The following is a 23,923-nucleotide window of genomic DNA, read 5'->3' as shown; positions in this document are numbered from 1 at the left end:
GGAACAACCAAAACAGATTGCTCAGCCTTAATGCTAGATCCATCACTATTAATTTTTTTCTTCCTTGCTGCTATTTCTTTGCTTAAGCCTCTTAAAGTCTGCTTGTCCATTTTCCAGTTCCTATGAAAATATCTCATATAATTTCAAAATAACCTTGAAATGATTTATTTTGACAATTTTAATGTTATGAATTCGAAAGAGGAATAGATATATTGGCTTCTGGGTTATCCTTAGGCAAGGGAAGAAATGAATGGAGTCTAATCTATATACTGCACTGTGTATATATTTTCTTCATGCCCTCAGGAAGACCCCAGAACTGAAAGCTCTATATTAATTTTTGATGGTTAGTTTCTATTTTGATGAAACGTGTTTCTTTATATCTGCAATAATACAGTTGAAGCAGTAAGAGCTATAGGGTTTGGAAAATGTCGGTAATACTTTTATAATTTAATTTTAAACTCATGGCCATAATTGCAGGAAACAGGTTTTGACTCATTTTCCTGAAACTCAGGTTCTATATCCATCTGTGATAAAATGACTGAAAATAAAATTGATAGATCTGACTTAGGCAGGGATTTTTCCACCTTGCTTCCTGGACATGAGCAATGAGAATTGTAAGATATAACATTTCTGACGTGTTCTGAAGGACTGATAAAATCCAAATTCTCTGCTGCACTAAAAATAAAAATCAATCTTGACATGGGAAGGGGGATATTTACCACTGAAGTAGATTTGTGCTGAAATAGATGCACATGCTGTAAACCTGGTTGTTTTTGCTCACCTTGCTCTAACAGAAATTCGGGGACATACCTAACTGGATCCAACACAACGTTGGCAACAAACTTTAGTGTAGTTCTGTGGTGAGCAATACCCCATAACCTAGGCCAGGATGGTACATAGCCTCCATCATCTCCTCTGTAGCTGTTTTTAGGTCACTGGGTGCTTAAAAGCAAAAAGGTAGTTATGTTTCACTTTTGTAACTGCCACAGATAGCAATGCATTGCAGGGTAAAAGTAGAGAGCAATATTGGCAATGTGTGGTAAAGGTACATTTAAGCACATCTCTAATGATTTTTCTTTTGTTGCTTTAATAACAAAACAGAAGAGGGCTTGGTTTATTGTAAATTTAATTTCAAAAGCTATTTTTCCTTTGCTGTCATAAAATAAGATTCCTTTTTAATCCAGTTAATTACACAGAAGTAGCTAGTGTGTGGGCTATTCTACAACATATTTGTATACTGTTATTTGGTTGTATTCTAAAATATAGTTCCTGGCTAAAAATAGGCAGATTTTTTTTCCTAGTAAATGGAATGTAATTTAGTGAATTAATGTGCTCTGTGATATGGAAAAGGGAGATTTGGGAAAGATTTGAAAGTAGAAATTGATGGAACTGGACCATTAAAACAGCTGAAGACCTGGTTGATGTTTTGAGATAATTTTACTGTTATCAATAGTATTTGGATAAAGTCTTTATAGGCAATGACTGTTTAAAGGAATGAAAGCATTTTTTGCACCTGTCTGGAGTATTTCTATGCAAGTCCCAGCTGGTAGAGATCAAGTGATGTTTCTGCTTGTGTAGCACCTGTTTTTGATTTCAGAAGGAAAACAAGAAAATTACTTCAATGGGTGGTGACATTAAATACAGCTGCTGCCTGGCAGAAAGCATGTTATCTCCATTTAACCCAAGTGAAAGCACCTTTGCATCATGGATAAAATCAAAGCTTCGGGTGTAATCTCCCACAGGAAGAGACAGAAGGGGTTACATTCCCCAAAACTTTCTTGCAGTTATGAAATAAAATTTACTAAGTTTGTAATTTTTATTATGCAGAGAAAGATGGGGATAACCAGAAGGATGTTTTTGACAGAGCTGGCAAGAAGAAAAGGTTTCAGAGTAGAAAATGAGCTAAGGTAGGAAAATGTTTGTGTGTTTTGAAATAACGATGCTGTTTGGAGCATTCTAATTTAATAAATGCAGTCATACACGTCACTGTAATTGAAGTATTTGCCTATGTATTTGGTGGATATACTTTGCTCTTCCCACTATAAAGATGTTTTAGGATTTCAATGGCTGTTCCTAGTGTGTGGTTCATTTCTGTTGTCTTCTGAGCAGAGAGCAGGGAGAGCACAAACCTTAGCAAAATTTCTGAATTTTTGCTTTTAAAATCTGTGGTTCTAATTTCTCTTAAGTCTGTCAATTTTGATGCTTCTGCATATGAACCACATCTTAAGCTCATGTAAATCAGCCATTGTTTATGTCCCCCTTGATGTCAGGTTAAAATTAATCTAAACTTCGTGGTCAATTTCTAAAACAAAAAAAACCGCTAAATATACAGGAATGGAAAATGTGATGGGTTGAGGTGGGTATTTCTTTACGTCATTGACTGATATTATAGTATTTAATCTTTTTGTAGTACCCTGATGTGAGTCTCAATGTTACTGGCTTACGCTGTGGTACAATTTGGAAGAGCACGGGAGAAAAAAAGCTTAGGAGTAAAATATGACAGATGGAGCATTTTAGAGTGAAAATCTACTCCACCTGCAGATTTGTCTGGTGGTGTTTCAATAATCCAACTCATTCTGAAGGAAGCCTTCATCCAAACAGGGCTTTACATGAGTGCTAGTTATATCATTATACGGTTTTCCAAAAGCTACATTACTGTGTAGCTGAAGGAAAACCAAATATTGATCATGTATCTGTATCAAGATAGTATACAACTGGATCCTCCCTATAAAAGCTCATTTCCACTGATTTTTTCAATCTCATCAACTTTGAAAGCCTGAGAAAGAAGGGAGGATAAAATAATTTGTAAAGCAAGATTCAAGTAGGTATTGAACAGAAGCAGGCAATTAGCATCTGATACAAAACTAATTGGATTCTTGGGGAAAAAAATAAAGTGTGCTGTTCTGAATCCCACATTAACAATCTGCTGAGGACTGAACAGAGGCTTTATCTGGGCTGCTTTGACACAGAAGTATTTATTGTCAATATTTCAGACTTCTGTAAGTTGCATGAGCAGGTGTTATATTTAATTTCATCTTAGCTGCTACTGGATAAAACAGAACTATTTAACTGTTGATTTTTGGTTTTGAAAATGCCAGAGGAAATGTTAAATTTGTGATGTTCTGTGCCAAGAAAAAAGCACAGCTGTACAGGTACCAGAGGAAACTGGTGCACAGAAACTAAACTGCTGCTGTGAGGATAGTGATGGCAAAGTTCCCAGATCTGCAGCTTGCTACAAATACATTACATATGAATATTTTATATGAAGTGAAATAAACCACAGGAAGCAGAAGTTCTATGTCTCTAACTGTTTTTTTGTGTTTTTTTTTTTTTACTCAAGTAAAGATGTGACAGTTTAATTAAAGTAGGACTTAGCAGGGTTAAATAATAATAAACCAAGCAGTATTTAATGGAGATTCACTTTATTTACATTTGGAATCTTTTAGAATAAAATAAATTGGGATTTATTCTTTTCCAATGAACTCTGCTCTTCACGTTCCACTATGTGGAGAGAAAAAACCTGTGCTATATCATGACAATTTTCATGTTTCTGAAGTATAGTACATTCAGTACCTTTCTTATATTTCCAAAAAATAGTATGTTTATTGCATCAAAGAGTTATTTGATAACAGTTTTCTGTGGAGTGTTTCCAGTACTTTTCATTTTGCTTTCATGACTTGATGAATTCAGTGATTATTTGCTTGAACAAGGGTCTCAGGTGTTTTTTTTTTTTTATTATTGGTCTTCTGGAAAGTACTTTGCTTTGAAAGGTTGTGCAGTCTGCCTTTAACAGCACACATAATTTTTGAAGTCTTGCTAACCAGCTGTCTCTACCAGTGGTGCCCTGTCTGCTTGGACGGGTTGATGGCTTAACTTCTCCAGGTGTTACAGAGGGGTTGCAAAGCAATCTGTCAGCTCTGTTTACTGTATATGCACAAGGCTGTCACCAACATGGGCTAGCAGGAGGTCACAGAGGCTTGCAAATGGAGGTGGCTGCCATCAAAATAATTTATGTTACAATTATAACTTTACTTCTATAAAAATAGTGTCAAATAGTGACACTATCTGTCTGTGCCTTTCCCCCAAGAAGTTTAGGAATCTGTTGAATGATAGAAGTTAATATTGACATATACTTCAGAGATACTGAGGTCCTACAAATTCCTTGAAAATAAAGAATTTTCTACATTATCTCTGCTGGCTTTCTGTGTGACAGCACCCTCATGGGATGTGTGGGGAGAGGGAACATTCAGAATCATTTAAAATTTCCTGTCAAGTTAGCAGTTTTCTAAAATTGCTGAGAAATATCAGTAGGCCAGATAAAAGATTACAGATCGTGCCAAGTATGTATGTAATCTTTTTCTGAAACATAACTTTGTCCCTGTCCATTATTTTCCTGTGACAGGTACAGAAGTGTGTCTTTTAATCATGTGATCCTTTCCAGTGTTATTCTAGTACACCAACCCATATTTACTTCAATAACCTTTGTGCTACCATACTTTTAGGCAATGTACACCATATAGTCTATTGAACAACAACTGAAGTTGCAAATTTTATATTTACTAAACTATCAGTTTTGTAAGAGGCTTGGCAGCGAGGAAGTGGTGTTTAGATGGAGCATGTTATTCATAAGATTTAATTAATGAACATTTGACAGTGCCATATGTAAAGAGCTTTATGTAAGTACAGAAAACTTAAATATTCAAAAATATATTACTAGCTTTAAAGCTTTAAATAATTATCATTAACAAACTTAATATTGCAAAGCTTTCACTCATTAATGAGAAATATTGGGAAGGGGCTGTCAGGTATCATCAAGCAGCTTTTTCATTATGGTACTGCTTGTGCAAGCTAAATATTTTCAGAGTTGCAAAGAATGTGTATTAGGATAGTGCCTTATGGAAGGTAAATGATGCTGAAAGAAAGAAAATGTTGCACTTACAGAAGCTGTCAGACTATAGTCTTTCCTCAAAACAGAGTCAGTGACTGGAATAGATTTATGGTGATATGAAAACATAACTGCTTCCCACATCCTAACATACAATATATACTACAATTTTCAGGAAGTAGATGGTAAGTAAATATGGAAATAACAGCTCTGTATCTGTGTACCGTTGGATTCAGGAAAAAAAAGAAATATTTTTGTGTGCTTCCTGACAGTGACTCTGTCACTCATATTGTGGCTGAGAACAACTCTTACTTGGAGGTGCTGGACTGGCTGAAAGGACAGGCTGTGGGTGACAGCTCCAGGTTTGAACTACTGGATATCTCCTGGTTTACAGCCTGCATGGAAGCAGGAAGACCAGTTGATTCAGAAATGAAGTATCGTCTCATGGTAAGAGAGATCCTGCAGTGTGAATACAGTAACATTCAAAATGAGCTGCTGCAATTTTCTTTTTTAATTTAACCTAAACCATATATACTTGTGATATAATTTCTGAATTTTTTTGAATTTGAACTTTTTTCCCCTGAAGTTTACATGAGCAATTCACACAGTTTTAAGAGATTGAAAACACCTTCCATACCTTCTCTATCAGTGTCTGGTAATGTGAAGTTACTATGTCAGCATGTGTTACAAACTGCTAATACACAGTCACAGAGTGGTTTGGGCTGAAAGATCATCTAACTCCCACTATCTTGCCATGGGCAGGATCATCTTCCACTAGACCAGGTCACTTAAAGTCCCACCCAACCTGGCCTTGAACACTTCCAGGGATGGAGCATCCACAACTTCTCTGGAGAACTGTCTCGCCACTGTCGCATAAAGAATTCCTTCTTCATATCTAATTCAAATCTCTCCTCTGTCAGTTTAAAGCCATTACCCCTTGTCCTGTCACTACATGCCCTTGTCAAAATTCTCTGTCCAGCTCTCTTGTAACACCTTTTAGGTACTGGAAGGCTGCTGTTCAGTCTTTCCAGAGCCTGAAGAGGCTGAACAATCCCAACTTTCTCAACCTGTGAAAGTTATCATAAAACATGCACCATTCTTGTATTAAAAAAAAAAAAAACAACAAAAGAGTGCTATTAAAGGCAAAATATCCATCAATGAGTCTCTTGTTGCGGTTCTGGTACTTGTGGTATTTGTTCAAATACTCCAATATCATGGTACATATCCCACTGAGAGAAGTGTATTTTAATGGGCTTTTGATGGAATACTTTGCCTCCTCAAAACAATGCAAAAGTACTAAAACTTTTGCTGTTGTGAGGTGATCAGCTAACAGCTGGGTCCTTGAAGGACCTGTGAAATGAAGGCTGCTGTAGTCTGTGGACATGCATTTACAAACTTGGCACCATCAAATAAAATTGTGCTAAGAGAAAGGAAGTTTTATTATATTGATGATTTGATGAATGGTGTTTGACCTTGAAGCAATGGATGATTAAGTTTTCCTCTGATCTATATCTGACAAAATCATCTCTAATTTCTTGGATTGGTGCATGGTGAGAAACAGTGGTATTCAATACCCCCAGTACAAACAGTAAATGATGAGGGTTTGGTAGGGATGCCTGGGCATGCTGTGCCCAGCATGGTGACAGCACGTGCCACTGGGCCATGAAATAGGCTGTGTGTGGCAGCAGGATGAACCTGTGCCCTTGTTCTGCAAGCACTTGAGCCTCACAGTGATGGACTTGCAGTGGTGAAGAAATTAATTCACGTGGCGAGAGAGCTACAAGTCTGGTCTAAAACTCTGTGAGGTAAAATGAGGGATTCCCGCTGATTTCTGAGGGTCTGGATTAGGCTCTTTGTGAACGGTGACCCCACTGCTAAATGGTAACTGCAAATGCTGGAACTGTGGCAGGATCTGCAGCGTGTTCTTCCTGTGAGGCAGAGAATGCCTGAATATTCAACAGCAATATTGCACTGTTGACTGCTTCTTCATCCTGATGTTTAGATTAGGAAGGATGATTCCTAAATGCCACCCTTCCCCAAGAAAAACTGTAGCTCCTGATTATCTTTTTCAGTCATCTTTCATTTTTATTGCCAGAAATTTATTTTCCAGGTTTTTACATAAAAGAATTACTGTTTAATAATGCTGTGGGTTGGAGTGTGTGTGTGAGGGAGTGAATACACCAGATGCAGCTGTCGCTCTCAGACTCAGCATGATTCCATGACAGAATATGTGTTTATATTTGAAATCCTTCCAATGAAATATTTTTGCAGTATATTTATAATATTTTCAGTGAATGTGCTATAGGGAGAATAGACCAAAGAAATTAATATAAAAAGAAAAAAAAAAGGAATCCTTGTAACTACTGCATTATGTTATCTCACAGGCCATAAAAATATAAATTCAGGGAATGCAAAGAAGTTCTCTAAACAAGAAATAAATCAGAAACATGAGCGAAATCCTGTGAACTTTGCTGAGAGTTTCACATCAGCATTAAAAATAAGTTGAATTAATTTTTATGTACATTCTTAATTTCAGCGCTGCATGAAGATCTCTAAATTCAGATATCTCAGGAAATGTGTTTTCATAATTTTTTTTCTTTTCAAAGCAAGAAATGTCTTTGTCTTTCTCCAAAATTCCTCCATATGTTTTTTTTTTTGTTTGTTTTAGTCAATGAGAAGTTTGCTGCCTTAGTTTTCTTTTTTTTATATAAAAGTCCTTTTGGAGTACTCCTGAAGCATAAACTTCTGCAAAAGGTACCAGAACTGTCAGGAGATGATTATTAGACTTTGAGACTGGCTCTGCAAGTAAGAGCTTCTGTTTTTATTGCAACATAAAAATTTCATGCTAATAAATGTAGAGTACAATACAGAAGCCAGTGACAGCTATACCATTAACTTTAAAGCTTATAGTTAAGACCAGTCTTAATTATATATTTGCTTTAAAGTAACAAACATTTTTGTAAAGCAAACAAGGAAAAAAACCAGAAAGATTCTGGAAGTGCACCAAATTTAAAAATAATTTTATTGTTGCAGTGTCACCATGCTAATTTTTTTTTTCTTCCTTGAGAAACAAGGAAGGTGTGAACTAAAGGTTAATTTTCTTTTTAAGTACTAGACTGAACTCATACATAATGCAATTTAATTGGAGTTTCACTGAAGACAAATTTGGTCCATTATGTCAGACTTGTAAAATGTGAAATGAAAGTGAATTAACAAACCTTGAACTTGGGCTACATCATGAAGGTTTTGAGGTAAAAGAAATGGATTGCAGTGGGGGGATGTTTTGGGTGAAATCTCATCCATATGTAGTTAGCAGTAAAATTCCCATTAATATCAATAGCAGTAAGATTTCATCTTTCAGATCTTAAAGAAGCCTATTTGGAAGGTCATTCTTCATTCAGGACATTTGTTTTAATGCATTACTGGAAAGAAATGCCCTTCTCCATGCAAAACAAGGGGAATAAAGTCAGAGTTACAGACCATTAGCTAACATACTAATTACAATTGTCATTAAAGTACATCTTTCTGTGGTTGTGAATGATCCGAGAGATGCTCTGATGTTAATGATTTATAGAGTATAAAAGACTGGTTGACCAGATCTAAGATGGTCTGAATTATTATTGATTCATTTGGTAACAGTTGACTTTTATATTTAATAGCCATCATTTAATTTAATAGTTTTTGGAAATGCAGTAGCTGAACATCTTTAAAGGGAATTCAAAATATTTCTCTGGCAAATGTATGTCTTTGTCCAGAAGCACCTTTGCCACCACAAGCAGATGGGTCTTCTTGACAATAGCAGGACATGGACATTAAGATGTATGCAAGGGCATCCCCACGTGCTAGAAAGTACAGCTGTTTCCTGGGTAATGGAAAAGAAAGAGGCAAAGGGGAAGCTTTCAGAGGGACAAAAAGAAAGGAGGGGAACCATAATGGGCTTGGCATATTCAGCAGCCCTAAGAACTGTGCTGTGACTCCATCTTTTCTCTCTTTTCCTTAGTTAGAACCCAAAAGTTCATAGTTATTTAGTTTGTTTGTGTTTTTAGTTGTTTTTTTGTTTGTTGTTTTTCTTTTGTTGTTGTTTTGGTTGGGTTTGTTTTTTTTGTTTGGTTTGGTTTTTTTGTTTTGGTTTTTTTCTACTAATTTCTAAAGAAATTTCTACTTATTTCTAAAGAAATAAGAGACTTATTTCTTTGAACAAAGGATTTTCCTCCACATTAGGAAAAGGAAGTGCCATCTTTTGATCCCTTGCCTTATCGTGTGTCAGGCAACCCATATTTAACATTTTCTGAGGCCTTTCACTGTGTTTTCTTCTGAAAGAGAGAGGCTGCAACTAATGGAAGAGATTCTTCGTACTGTCAGTCAGAATTTCCCAGAAAATAAAACGAAACTTATAAACTGGCTGCCACCTCTTCGTAAAATGCTGGGTATCAGTGGACTTTATTATTTGATTAATGCTGTCTGGACTTTACAAAGCTGCTGGCTGGTTGTATCTGTGCACCTTATTCACTGCTGCTTCATTTTCTCTCTGTTATTTCCCTGTGTCATTATACTTCTTTGTGTGTTAAAAAAATAATTTGACAAAGGGCAAAGTAGTCCTCCACAAGATTAATTCTTAAATGAAGCCTCTCTTCTGTACAAACTGATGTTAGTGGTACAGACTGATTTTTCTGCTTATGCCATGTGTAAAATGTCACTGTGAAGGAGTAGCAAGTGACATTCACCGTTACTGCAGCCTGGATATGGGGTACAAACTTGGACTAGCTCTAGTGATTAAGTAGCCCACATTTGGAAATTTTTCAGTGGTTGCCCCTGTGCAGTGTACCATAATTTCATTTTCATGTAGTAATCTGAAAAAAAAAAAAAGAAGGAATTTTAATGCTTATATTTTTCTCATTGCTGTAGTTGTTTCTTCTCAGTACTAGAAATTGTTTTTGATGTAGTGAGTTTCCAGGATTCCCCACACTGTTCTACACTGTAACTGCTATTGATGGAACTTTAGGTTTGTCCCATAATCTGTACAAACAATTTTTTCCCATCTGGTTTTCTCACCAATAAGCAATATCAATCCTGCTCATGTTCTACTGCTGATAGATCATCTCTATAGTTCTCATGCAGGCATCATAATATTCCCTAAAATCAGACTATAGTACTTACTGTTTGATAGATGTTTTTGCTGTTTTCTCTCCAAAGTTTCTTCTGTTGTTATATATAATTGAGTCCCTCTAGTTAAACACAAAACTCTTACTGATTAAAAAAATGCTCAAATAACTTTGCCAAGGCAGGAGGATGTTTATGCTCAGTCTATCACCCTCTTAAATGCATAAATTTTCTGCATGAATTTTGCTTTCATCCACAATGTCAGGTAATGCTGTGTGTAGGGCTCTGTGCTTTTTGTGTCTGTGTCCTAATGAAGACAACAGCTTGTTATATATTCTATTCAGTAACATTCTGTTTGTTCACTGTCTTTGCAGCTGACACTATATTTTCAAGCAGTATATTAGCACTCATCAATCATAGTTTATGTGATTTAAAATCAATTGAAAAATATAATTCATGAATGCGTGCAAAAGTGGATGAGTTGTGTTGTTGATCCTGACTGAAACCCATTTTGGTTATTCCCAAGAGTGGTCTTTACACCTAAAATGGCTTTCTTTCTTTCATTGCATATTACGAAAACTACCATGGAATTCACTGCTCCTTCAGTTGTGCAATGCATTTTGTGTGTGTGTGAATGCTGATATTTAACTACTCTGTATCAAATACAAAGGCAATTTAGCATGAAATTATGTGGGGGGTTGTGTGGTTGTGAAGGCACATGTTTATAGGTTTGCTAGCCTTTTGTCTGTGTCTTTGAATACAGGGGAGAAATGGCTTATCATGCCATTATTGGGGCAAAAATTTTTTCTATGTGTCTTTGTGATTTCTTTCATTGTTGTTGTTGAACCCTTTCCCTGTGGCTTTGGATAATGCACTGCAATACATTTTTGACAGATCTGCCCAAAGTTTTCAGACAAAATGACAAATAGCAAAAAATATACAGAAATGCTGAGGGCATCGTGTGTTTCTGAAGTATTTCAGATTTGGCACATTTAATGAAAGCAAAGGAATTGGGTATATAAAGCAGCAGAAAAATCAGTGCAAAATTGTCTTTTTCCTGGTCCTCACTGGTCAGGACACTCACATATCGAGGACTCATGCTCAGGACTCTTTTGCCAGTGGGAATGTGTCTCTGTATCCTGTCTTTCAGGAGAATTCCCTTTCCATCCTTCAAAGGTGGGTTGCCTGGTGATTTAGGTAATGCCCATTAGAGATTTGGCATCTGGCTCCTTTTCCTTGATTCAGTGAACATCTGAAAATGATGTCTGAATTGGATCAGCATGTATGGGAATTGACTGAGTGAAAAACCACATTGCGAAGTGAACACTGTCTGTGGAATGAGAAAAGGATAGGCATTACTCTTCTGTAGCTGTTTGTAAATGTTTCCTTCGCTCTAAAATGACCCCAAAATAGAAAATTTATCTTAGTGAATTAAATCCAAATAAAAAAGTTTTCTATCGTTTTACCTGCAAGAGGGGAGAAAACCCTATTTTCAAGTCATACAAACATTTTTCCTCCACCACTGAATTTAGCTACAGATTGAAAAAGTCACTTATTTGAGAATTTATCTTTTTTAAATTTTTTTTCTCTTTGATCTAATATTCCTAATCTTATATTGAATAACCTAATGTTTTCTAGGAGAATTTTCTGTTCTTTTGAGCTTATCTGTTCCTAAAGCTTTGTAGTTTTTCAATCCTACTGCAATAGTAGGAGTAGTAGAGACATGCACCATTTAGATGGACTTTTTTTTTTTAAATGGCAGCGTGATTGAAAACTCTCTGTAAGAACTTACTGCAGAAAATCAAAAATCCTAATAACCACCAGATAAACTGGTACTGTCAGTGCAGGCAATGTGAAATCAAAGGTTTTTCCTAGGAGGATAGTAGGACCATTACTATTCTCTTGCATTCTCTTTAAAAGTACATATTTTGGGCCCATGAAATGTATTTTTTGTATTTTTAAGCTATTTGACAGGTGTGTCACCAATCCTTTTTTTTTTTTTTTTTTTTTTAGGAGCAATGTCAATCTCCTTTGAATACGCCGGAATCAGAAGTGCCATCATGTATTGCAAGAAAAGTATCTCAGTATTCATGCCAGAGGAAGACAACTTTAAATAACTACAACAAGAAATTCACGGTAATACTAATTCCATCCATGAAATAAAAACTAGTATAAGTAAAATAATTAATATAGTACTTGCATCAGTATTTTCTATGATGCCCTCAGCAAATTTGTTAGTAAACAGGCAGCACAATAACAATTAAAAAAAGTTATAAATCTGCCATTCTTAAATTAAAATTGAGTGCAAGCTTAATTGCATCCTCTAAGTATTGCTGAAAGCTTAACACAGTGGATCTTTAAATACACTAATAGCTTGTAAACACATGAATTTTTAAAATAAATGATAGAACAATAATCTGAAAATCTCTTTTAGCCTTTCATCACAGTCTTATTTGACAAGTTAAAAGTGATGATAAGCAAAAGCTTGGTTTAGGTCAGTCCAGTGTACTTCACAATTGTTATGCTGTCTTCCAGTTTACTCAGGTGTTTACTTCAAAGTATGATTCTAAATTTTAGATTTTCAGTTCTGTAGTTATGAAAACAGATTGCATATTAATTACTTTAACATGACAAACCTCCCCCCTTGAATTGTCTCGTTAAATAAAAATCTTAAAATTTGCCTTGTAGCGATGCTTTGAAATAATCATCAATTATATCAATTATATAGTACTGTTTATGGTACTCAAATATGTTAAACTGTTTAATTATTTAATAAAAGTCCCTTTTTGAGCAACATGATCGAGTTTTTGAGCCTGAGGTTGGACTAGAGACCTCTTGAGGTCCCTTCCAACCCCAGTGATTCTAGCATTCCCCAAACTGCTTCTTTTGAACAGCGGTTGTGCCCCACCCCCTGTTAGAAAAACAAGGTTGTGAATGTTACCATTTAACCTCTTCAAAGCAGTCATTCTTTTTCACTGTTTACAAAGATCAAATACAAGCTTCTCTAGGGGAAAATGTCAGACCAAACATTGTATGACTGAAAGATGATGTAAAATACTAGCCTTCTTGGAGAAAAAGGAATTAAGTGTCTTAGTCTACACTTCCTGAAAATGGTGGAATGTGGGAGTCTGGCTCTTTACTGAATTTTCTATATTATAACATTTTGTCAGACATTCTGAAGGTAAAAAAGTTAAAAGTAATTAGGATGGATAATGGCAAAGTAAAATGATTGCCCTAGAACGCACAAAGTTGTTGTTGATTTTTAATTATCATTAACATTTTGAGCACATGCATTATGAGTGGTTTCTGTTATACGTGTGTTTCACAGAGGCAATCCCTAAATTACTTCTAGGTTTATCATTGCAGCAGTCTTAATGTCAGAGTACAACTTGGATTTGATAAATTAATTTAGGTGAACACATTAGAAGCAGGGCTGTTTGATGATTGGAGCACTGAGACTCCCTTCTGTTGTCCTATATATCAAACATTTCTGGGTAGAAATTAGGTTTTGTAGCAATAAAGGTGTCAGTTTTTCATCTTTGTACTTTGACAGCATGCTGAGTTCGTGCTGTATTTTATTTCTAGAGGTGCAACTTGATAATGCCTGTGAGTCTGCCTAACATCTGCATCTTGAGAGTTGTAATGGAAATCCTTAGGGCTGTTGCTCTTGTCCCTCACAATCAAAGCTTGCAATGACAGCTAAAGGACTTGGGTGTTTATGGACTACCAGTGCTGGCCCATTCCCTGCAGGCCTGCCAGTTAGTCTGCCTAATGTCACAGGAGCCTGATTTTTAGATTTGCTGTTGTTTTTGTTGGTCTTATATTAAACTTGTAATTCACGTTCTCAAATAAAAGTGTTCCAACAGATTTTCAGTGCAAGCACTTAGCAAATGCACTGAAGCATTGGCATAATTCACTTGTGCATGCTGTGGGCAGCCAACCATTAAATGACAGATTTTCCCTGGCTCAATACCATACATCCTGAAAATTAGGTCCAAACTATCTTGAGTTATGCGTTGATGGTAGTATTTTATTATAACAACTTTATTTCATGAGCCAGGGTTGTTCCCTTTTCTTACGGATTTTCTGTTTTCTTTTGTTAGCTTGACAAAATTGCTTTCTGATCTTGACTGTAATAGAGGTACAAAGCTATTATTTGCTTATGCATTCTTGGATGAGCTCTTAGACTCTTCCTTTTGCTAGACTTTGCCCTGATATGCTGTATCAAATTCCTCTCTCTAATAAGTAGTAGTTGTGTTTGAGAAAGTTACATTGAGTTTGAGTTGTTACATTGGAACAGTCACTAATAGGCAATGACATGCATACAAGGATTTGGATAGGCTTATTTCTTGGAAGAGGCACTTCTGGGGACTTGATTTCTGTAGAAATTGATAATTAGTGATAATTTTAGTCTGGAGTCTTGCATATATTTCCCCATGAAAGACCACTTATTAAAACAAAATAGCAGAGATTTGGTGAGAGCTCGTGAGGAAAATGTGGTGGATTAATAGTCTCGATGCAATGTCTGTGTTCAACTGTCTCATGTTTCCTTTCTGTTGTAATAGCCAGAAAATAACTTGCAGAAAGTTGCAACAAACTGGTTTTATACCATGGAAGAAGTTACAGAAGGGGTGGCAAAACTGTGGAGATGTCAAGATTTTGTTATTATGTTCAGTATGGGGCAAATCCTAGCCAGATTATTTTTTATGAGCTGTTGAGTGGTAAGGCTTGTTGTGTGAGGAACAGAGTAAGTATGTCAAATTGTGTGCCAAGGAGGAGACAGCGGCATTGTGTGTCATTTCACAGAGTAGAAACCCAACTGCTTCAGACTCGGGCTTCGTGGTGTCTTTGGGTCACTGTGCATCAGGTACTGTGGCCTCGTGGTGTGTAGGATGAGAACCACTGCCACAGGCTTTATTGATTTGGGTGTTCCAGGAATGCACCTGAATGCATAAACCTGACTCCATAGGTGAATGTAGCTGTTCAGATGGGTAAAGCTGCAAAACAAAAGAGCAAATCCTTTCAGTGGAGTCTGTACCTTAGCATGTTTCCTTTATGTTTGTCTCAAACATTAATGTTATTATGGAATATAATATTACAATATTATTCTCTGGCTCGTTTGAAGCTAGCCTCTCTCTCCCACTGAAAATTTACACTTGGGGGCTGCATTGTGTTTTCTTGTGCTAAAATGAAAGGAGTCATTCTACTGTGCCTGAGAGGGGTTGCTGGATTTGAATATTAATACCAGACTGCAATAAAATTCAGAAAGACATTCTTTGTGAGGAAAATACAATTTAATTCTTACAGAAGAAACTAATTAAGTCAGAGGCAAATGGTTCTGTGATTCTGAGGCTTATTGCTAATGCTACTGAATGTTACTTTGCTTTGGCTGTTACTCACGGTAATGAGAATGTGGATGTTTAGCATGGGAAAGACGCCTGGCTTCTTTTCTACTCTGTCAGACAAAAAATATTCCTTTAAAATTTTTTTCTTTTCTATCTACAGAAACATGTATCAGTTATGCCAGTGGCTCAAGCAATTATTATTATTCCATTTTAAAATAGACCTCAGAAGAACCTCAACTTTAGTTTTATAATGAACTTGGGAGCTGTACAGTAGAAAACCACTAACTGACTGGATACTTTTAATAACATATAGTGTCCTACTGACGTAGCTTACTTCAGTAAAAATTCTCCAGACTGCACCTCAAAACTGCAAATTTTGTAAATGTATACAAAGTATATACCTATTCAAAATTAACTGATGGTTTGGTCTTAGGAGTAAATTTCTCTTCTGATTTTTGAGGTAAGTGGGAGTGTGCTCCCTAAAATACAGAGTATAAATACAGCTGTACACTTCAGCAACCCAAATTTTTATGTATATGTCAAGTCTATGCTGCTTTCTTGGATTTGTGTATATGTGTAATAGACATTTTGTATTTTATATTTCTTATCACACTGTTTTTCATCTAGGGCAGTTAGGTGATTAACTAACTGCATTTTCGAGCTGTGTCAGCAGACCTTTTTTCACAATTGTATTGCTTTCTTTTACATTATGTGGAAAAATATGGAAACTTCTCATGAGTTCCACTCTGTTTTAAGGAATGAACCTTATATTATTGGTTAATAGGAGGAACAGCTGAAGCTAACATAATTATTTCTGATAATGCAAGGACCCTGAGATCATGCACATCATGCTATTAGATTATTCTGTCAACTTCTTTGTTTCTCTGGTTGTGTAAGAAAACATGTTAAAATCTTTGCATCTGGGCAAGTATTGGGCTTTTCAGTTCAGATAAAAAAAAAATCAGACTGAACAAAAAATGAATAATTTCGTTTGGTTGGAGGTCACTTAAGTCAAGGCTGCAGGTTGGCTCAAATTGTTTAATTCTTCTTGAAATAAGCACCTGAAAGTATTTATTTTCTCTCTTGGTCTATCCAAAAAGTGTTCACATGGCATTTATATCTTCCCACTGAAACACAAGTAAGGATTTACACTGGGGAAAGAGAGAAGAAAATTATTTGAATGAAAGAGGCATTCTAAAACTTTGATCAGTTTTGAATGGGCATCAAACACTGGTGACACTGATGTTATGAGAACTGGGACCCATCCTTTGTATTTATAATTTACTAAATAAACTTCAAGTAGAAAACCGTTAGCGAGAGGGAAAGCAATTTAACTCAAATTGCTTTTCGGAGTATAATAGTTTTTTAAACAAGTGTCATGTAGGATTTTTAATTTTTTTAATCACACTTTGCTGTTTAGCTCTTTGGTGAATTAAATTTACCTGTACAATGGTATGTTCATATTTTTTTAATTTGTGCTGCAGTAGTGTTTACAGGCTCAAGTGAAATAGGAGCTTTTTTTCTAAGAGATGCTGTACAAGCACTTTGTAAAAGACAGTTCAAGCCCTGGAGTGTTCGCAGTTCTAATAGGCAGTGAATGAAAGATAACAGAAACAATGGCAGAGAGGTGTGAAACAGCTTTCCAAAGTTTCTACATCTATCATCTTCCTTATTTTTTACACTACTCAACAAAATCTTTGTGTGCTTTTGGATCTGACCCACCAGAATCTGGAGGTCCTTTTAACCCCCAGATTTTTCCATAGTCCAAGTTTCACAAACATACATTCCACAATTTCAGACACAGAAGTAAAATTTGCAATAACTGAAGAACTAAAATATAGCCCAACTATCACATTTAATTAGAGCAGACCCTGCAGAATACCCTGAAGATTATGAAAATCCCGTGTCCTGGAAATGTCTAGAAATTTAGTTTCCTTTTAACTGGTACTTTTAAACGGGAAATCTGAATGTTAATCTGATTGATAAAGTAATGGCAAGGTGCTTAATGTAAGAAATATGTAGGTTTAGAATAAAGGAGGGGTCAGTAATCTTTCCTTTTTATGTTGCCATATGTAGACTTCACCAGAGATCTACTAGATTGCAAAGATTTTTCTCAGCTAATATAAGAGTTTTATATGCTTTTCCCTCTGGAATATAGTTCATTGTGAACTATATCATTCTTTAAAAAAATAAAATAAAACTTTATCAAAAAGAATGTCAGAAGCAGTTTTATGTAAAAAGTCAGATCTGTAATTAGCTGCAGCATTTGCAGGCAATGGTTTTTTTTTGTACAGGGAATAATGAATATTCAATAATCTTTAATTGTTTATTTTAAGGAGCTTAATGAGCTTCACAAAGGCAGGAAAACACTGAAAAATGCAAACTAGAATCATAAAAAATGCTTTGATTGTATTTTCTCATTGACTGTCAACAACCTCTGAGTAAAATGCTACACGAGATTGTCTTTTTCAGTAGTGACGGTGACACAGCTTTTCTGAAAACTGCCCTCCTGCTAGTAGAAAGGGACTAATACCTCTCTACAGCAGTAGTGGTGCTGGTATATGCAGGCACATTTATCACGATGGCTGATTATTCAGTGTAGAATACAACTATTTAGATGTGCATGTGAGAGGCTGCCCGCAGGGAGTGAGAAAAAAACATCCCCAGACTTTTTGAGCATCCTAATCAAGAGCAGACTTTGCCAGTCTCTGTCATTAATACATACTGCTGAGCAGCTACTTTTGAGAACTATTTTCTGACAATGTTTATCAGTATAGACTATTTTAACAAGAAGGTAGCAATTCTGTCTTTTTAGTTCTGCCTCTGATTAGTGCTGTTAGTGCTAACAGGAGTAGGAAATCTCTTGCCAAACACTGCTTTCTTGCGTATTCATGTGCACAGATTATAAACAGAGAAAAAGAAAGCAAAAATAATCGTAATTTTGTGAGTGGAACAGTAAATCTCACTTGAAGCAAGAATTAGCATCTTCTATGCCATAGTAGGAAAGAATTTTTGAAGCTGGTAAAGAATAAAAATAGTAACAACTTGGGAGAAGATCCAAAAAACCCCATAGCAGAGGAAACATCTGACTCCTGTCACCCCACTTGTAAAAAATATTTTCCCATTTGCTTTGCAGTACTCTCAATGCTGTGTTTTTTCTTCCATGTACAAACTAGGATGAATCCTTATTGCTCATGACCTCAAATTGGTAGTTTCACCTTTTCCTGTATTAGTTCTCGTTCTAAATGGAAGCTATAATGTGCACCTGTCTTTTTCCAAAAAGTATGTAGTTGCATACAACATAAATAAAGATCTTAAATGTGGAAAAAAGAATAGCAGTTGAATAAATCCAACAATTAGCCACTGTAAGAGCTTAAACACAGCTGTTAGGAAGCTAAGGTTTGCACATTATTTTTCTAATAGATTGGTTTGGTGATTTTTTTGGTTTGTTGGGTTTTTTTGGTTTTTGGTTGTTTCCCCCCCCCCCAAGGAGCACTCTCTCCTCTCCCTTTGATACCCTGTACCCAAGGGCTAGTTGATTGTAAATGGTAGTCAAAACCTCCAGATCAAGCATGTTGCTAAACAACTGTCTTTCTCATGAAGTCTTTCATGAAATGTTATGAAAATGGAATTGCACAGCCCTTACTGATCAGGGTAGCTGATAAATAAATATGCAGCTAAAGGGAGGATTATTCCAGTGCGACAGACAACAGGTTTCTGATTCTTAGATCAAGGAGCGAAGTTATGCTGGTGATATAGAATAAAGCAAATTATCTGCAGCAAGCCCTGATTATTTTTATACACTTTAACACATTAGTGCAGATAAATACAAGGAAAGTGGTTTTGTTCAGCTAAGGTACCTATTTCTTCTAGAGAGATACTGTCAAACCCATTAAGATCTCATATTTTTTTTTTGTTGAGAGGGAAGTTTTGCAAATCCTAGGGTCAGTAAAGACAATGTTTTCTTGAAGATTTCGAGCAAAACTTTCATTTTGCTTCAACGAGACTATAATGTTTATAATCTAAACAACCCATCATGTCAGATGGTCTGTTTTTTCTAGAACTGACCAAACAATGAAATGTAATATGTGAAAGGTACATTTAATTTGAAGTTGTTGTGTTTTAACAATGTAAATGATGGTAGCTAAAGTAAAATCTTGTTGTTGTTTAAATCAGGCACGGTGATAGATGCCATTCTCTATTCCACATATGTAATAAAGAGTTGACTTCGCTGGATTTGCGAAGTCAAACAGTGGACTGGAGACAGACTCACCTGGAGATATTACACATGTAGCATTTAGGATATGCAAGGCCTGCTGGTTTTTACTTGGCTTTATCTTTGAATGTAAAGCAGAGTAATGCTAAGATAAAAATCAAAGCAAAATCTAAAATCATTTTGCTTTATACAAATTAAATGAAATTTGAGACTAAACGTGAACAGTGATCCCATAAACACTGAGGGCAGGAAAAAGAATTTTAATCTTACTCCTTCCTACTATCCACTGTAGTCATTGCTCTGGTAAGCCATTTGCTGTCTCTTGCTATCTGTATCACAGGGTGTTACTCATTCCAAAACATTTCTGAACAGGCACTTGGGCTACAGCTCCGTGAAGTGGTAATTGCAGGCAGATGCAAACTGACAGCCACTTCTTTGGGGTTTTTTTTTGTAATGCCTTGTGGGTCAAAGAGCAAACAAGAGTAAGGTGGAAAATAGGAAGGATATGCAGCCAACTGATGCAGTGGAACACAAGGCTGGGATTTCCCAGCTGCTCTTGAGAACCTGCCTGAAGAGTCTGGGGTCTCTGGCAGGAGGGCAGGACACAGTGCAGTGTGGGCACTTTGCAAGGCTGGCTGGTTCCTGGTCTGTACTTAGCCTGCCCTGGGCCATTTGAATCATGCACAAGGGCATCCTGAATGGCCAAGTGTGGGATACATTTTAGGTAAAGATTCTGAACAGTGAAAGTCTCCTCTGGAAACTATACATTTTTAAACATTTCTGAAGAAACTGCTTAATTTTGCAGTCTTGAAAATTTTTGATGTTTGTGAAAGGTTTCACTAAGAACTTGGATCAGCTACAAACCTTTGTAAGTTCTTAGGTTATTCACAAACTTATTTTGCAGCATTTGTTCTCTCTCAAAACCTCGTATCCTATAGGGGGAAACAACAACAAAAAAATGCCTCTACACCACTGTGCAGTCTGTTCCTTGCATTTCATTTCTAAAAATTGCTGCTATCAAGATAGATAGATGGAGATATATTTATATATATAAGGAGGGAGATAGACCTCAAAGCTGCATAAATTGCATATGGATAGTTTAAAATAAAAAATTTATATAGACATTCTCTAGGTATTTTTGAGAGCAATGTCAAATAAACAAAACTTTGGACAGCTGAAGAACCATAAAGAAAATGTGTTTCTATTTGCATGGGTTATACATGAGGAAGAAGTCTGTTTCCTAAATTACTAAATAGAAGCATGGCTACATGTTCAAAAAGAAGGTGGTGGTTTCCAGTGTTGCCACAGACTCCTATTTGGTTGTGTCTGAAAGTGCAGATGTCACATACTGGCCTGCTGGATTATTAATGGTTGAGCATAATTCTAAAAACTATGGCTCTATTTCACATTGATTTAATAAGATCTGCACAAAATAAAGGAAGCATATCTCACAAAATATTTTCAAATTTGTTACGGATCAAAATATTTTCATGCATTTGTTTCTAAAATGAAATTTTTATGATCCCTGGCAAACTTCAAGTGGTTAGAAAATTAGGCTGTTTTTTTATTTTTTTTAAATGAACTTTCTCTTTTCACGCTAGAGTAAAGAAGTAATTCTTGAATTAGAATACAAAGTAACCTTTCTAAGGAGTATACTGAACATTTTAAGCTTTTATCAAACTTTATTTTTATTTTCTCTACCTCCCTCCACCCCAGGATGCCTTTGAGATAATGGCTGAAAATTATGAGTTCAAAGAAAATGAAATATTCTGCCTGGAATTTCTGAGAGCAGCTTCTTTGCTGAAATATCTTCCATTTCCAGTAACCAGAATGAAAGATATACAAGGATTGCCCTGCATAGGAGACCAAGTCAGAGATGTCATTGAGGTAATGTACTTCTGAATTATCTGTCAATTGATTCTTTTACAGATCTACATTTAGAGGTCACAGAGAGCAGCATTGGTATCTGTGTGCATGTACACAGCCTTCTGTATTTCCTGTAATAAGGATATATTTTCCTTGTTACTAAGAATGGAATGATTTCTGGAAATCCTCTGTAGTAACATGACGTTCTGCCATGGAATCCCCACCCTTAGGAATAATGGTAACTAGTGAATAAATACAAAGTGTTAAATAGTGCGCTATCAACTTTGAATGTAATTTTTAAAGGCTCACACTGATTTGGATGCAACAGGTTAACTGTTAGTAGTTTTGCTCATGTGACTACTCCCCTTTGCTCACCTGAATGCTTTATTAGAAATACTATTTTTGCAAAACTGCTAAATATTTTAGTACTTTAATGTTAAATCCTACCTTGCTATAGCCAGTTATATATAGTTGTAGCAGAGCCTTTTATCCAAGTGATGGATGAACTTTGCATTCTTCTTGGAACTTTGAGTATTCCCTACATTTTTCTCTACTTCCTAGCCTTTTCAGGACCCTACATCTTAGGTACTGTTATTCCAGCAGGCAGCTGATGAGAGGGTCTCAGCTGTCTGGAGGGGTCATTGCTGAGTGTTATGCTCCTTGTTTGCCTCATTCCATCAGTTAAGAATGTAGCCTCTGAAGTGCTTTTTGTACCTCCTACCTGGGAGCTGGGAATTCAGTTATGATCCCACAGAAAATAGAGTGATTTATTGGGGTTATATTGATGGGGTTTTATGTTTGTTTTGGTTTTAGTTTTTATCAGAAAGACTAGAAGAACTGTACACTCAAGAAAAAATATGTTTGTTCTTACAATGCTTTTACTTTTAGGAGAAGTAAACTAAACCAAATAATGAAATCAAATTTTCAGGACAAGTCATTGATAGTTTATGATAAATAACTGCTTTCTGGCTGTGAATTTATGAGTAAATAAGTACTGTGAAATGTATTCCATGGTCTCAATTTCTACTTCATCCTTGAGTAAATTTATGAGTCAATAAGTACTGTGAAATTTATTCTGTGGTTCCAGTTTCTCCTTTATTCTTCAGTAATTTTCTGTCTTTAAAAAGATTCCAGAATTTGATCCTGATGCAGTAAAACGATATGTTTGCTAAGGATTCTTTTCATGTTTGTACAGATTGATAAAACTTTATTTTAGATTATTTGTCTAAATCTTATCACTGGGGTGAGATTTTACAATTGTTTTTTAAATTTATTTTTATAAGTAACATTTTTCTTGTTTAGGAGATTATTGAAGAAGGAGAGAGTTCTAGAGTTAAAGAAGTGTTAAATGATGAGCGATACAAGGCGTTTAAGGTAAATCCTTTGAATTTTGCTGCTGTAGTTTAAAATTTCCCTCCCTGTAGTAGAACTTAGACATAACCATTGATTTTATTATAAAGGAACAACTGATATCAAGTGCAGAGAAAGAATGGTCTTAAATAAAAAGGAGATTGAGAAACTGAAAAAGAATGATGGTGAAATCATTTTCTATTTTTAATTAATGTGATGCATATGTAGTTGCTCTTAAGCTTGAACTAAACAATCCCTTTTTCCTGAGAACTAATGTAATGCATACTCTTTGCTGTAAGTTTAATTGAATGTTGGGTTTATTTCTGCCTCAGTTGATTATCATTTTGATGCTACACCATCTTATTCTCGCATTAAGAAAAAAAACAGGTGAAAAAGATGATTCAAATCCATTATAATTCTCTTTGGTGTTAGGCAGAAGGAAGAGGACTGGAGATATTTCTTTGTTAGGCAGATTGTAGAGTCATAGTCATGCTACTTCATAGCTGCAGGGAATCTAAACTACATAAATATTACAGTTCCCATTTCTGAAATGTTCATTGAATTCTCCATTGGAAATACATAAACTATATGTATATATATATGAACAAATATATTTTTCAATTTTATCTGCAGTTTTAGTCTCTATAAATATACTGTTTCTGTCTTCAGAAAAAATTAAAACAGAGAGTAAATCAAGTGTGACTGTTTCATTCTCCCTTGCATTACTCACTTTTACTTCAGCTATCAAAAGGCTCTTCCATTCTCTCTGACCTGTGATACACGTATGAACTGATGTCCAGTGAAAGTTGCTAATGTATCTCTAGCAATATTCAGAAAAGAGGTGTAGATTCACATGGCAGGATTCACAAACCAGACTTGCTTATTCATTTATGATTGCACTATTGCATGATTGAGGATCAGCCATTAAATCTGATATTTTGGGGTTTAAGAAAGTTTCTTGGAGATTAGAATAAAACCTATCAAGGGAAAAATTGTCTCAAATACACTCTGTGTGTTGTTTCATATGCAAAATTGCAACAAACTTATTGGCCAAGCACATGTCTTGACATTTTGGTTAAATTGGTTGTAACCAGTTGTTTCTGCCAATTTTTATGAGTTTCTAAAAAAACCAAGAAGAATCCCATATTGGTGAATTCCTAG

At 35.7% G+C, this 23,923-nt stretch overlaps 1 protein-coding gene across 2 annotated transcripts in view; it reads left to right on the top strand.

The window, feature by feature from the left end:
- The first annotated feature begins 1,704 nt into the window (after positions 1-1,704).
- DNTT (DNA nucleotidylexotransferase) overlaps positions 1,705-23,923 on the top strand; it is an 86,082-nt gene continuing 63,863 nt past the window's right edge. For both annotated transcript variants that reach the window (XM_017803964.1, XM_017803963.1), the window contains exons 1-5: positions 1,705-1,907; positions 5,158-5,332; positions 11,999-12,121; positions 21,263-21,433; positions 22,715-22,786. In XM_017803964.1, coding sequence (XP_017659453.1) covers positions 1,705-1,907; positions 5,158-5,332; positions 11,999-12,121; positions 21,263-21,433; positions 22,715-22,786 — 744 coding nt within the window. The remainder of the gene's footprint in view (positions 1,908-5,157; positions 5,333-11,998; positions 12,122-21,262; positions 21,434-22,714; positions 22,787-23,923) is intronic.

The sequence above is a fragment of the Lepidothrix coronata genome, unplaced genomic scaffold (genome assembly GCF_001604755.1).
Source record: "Lepidothrix coronata isolate B3197 unplaced genomic scaffold, Lepidothrix_coronata-1.0 Scaffold8, whole genome shotgun sequence".
NCBI lineage: Eukaryota > Metazoa > Chordata > Aves > Passeriformes > Pipridae > Lepidothrix > Lepidothrix coronata.
This window is presented reverse-complemented; position numbering and strand designations above follow the sequence as displayed.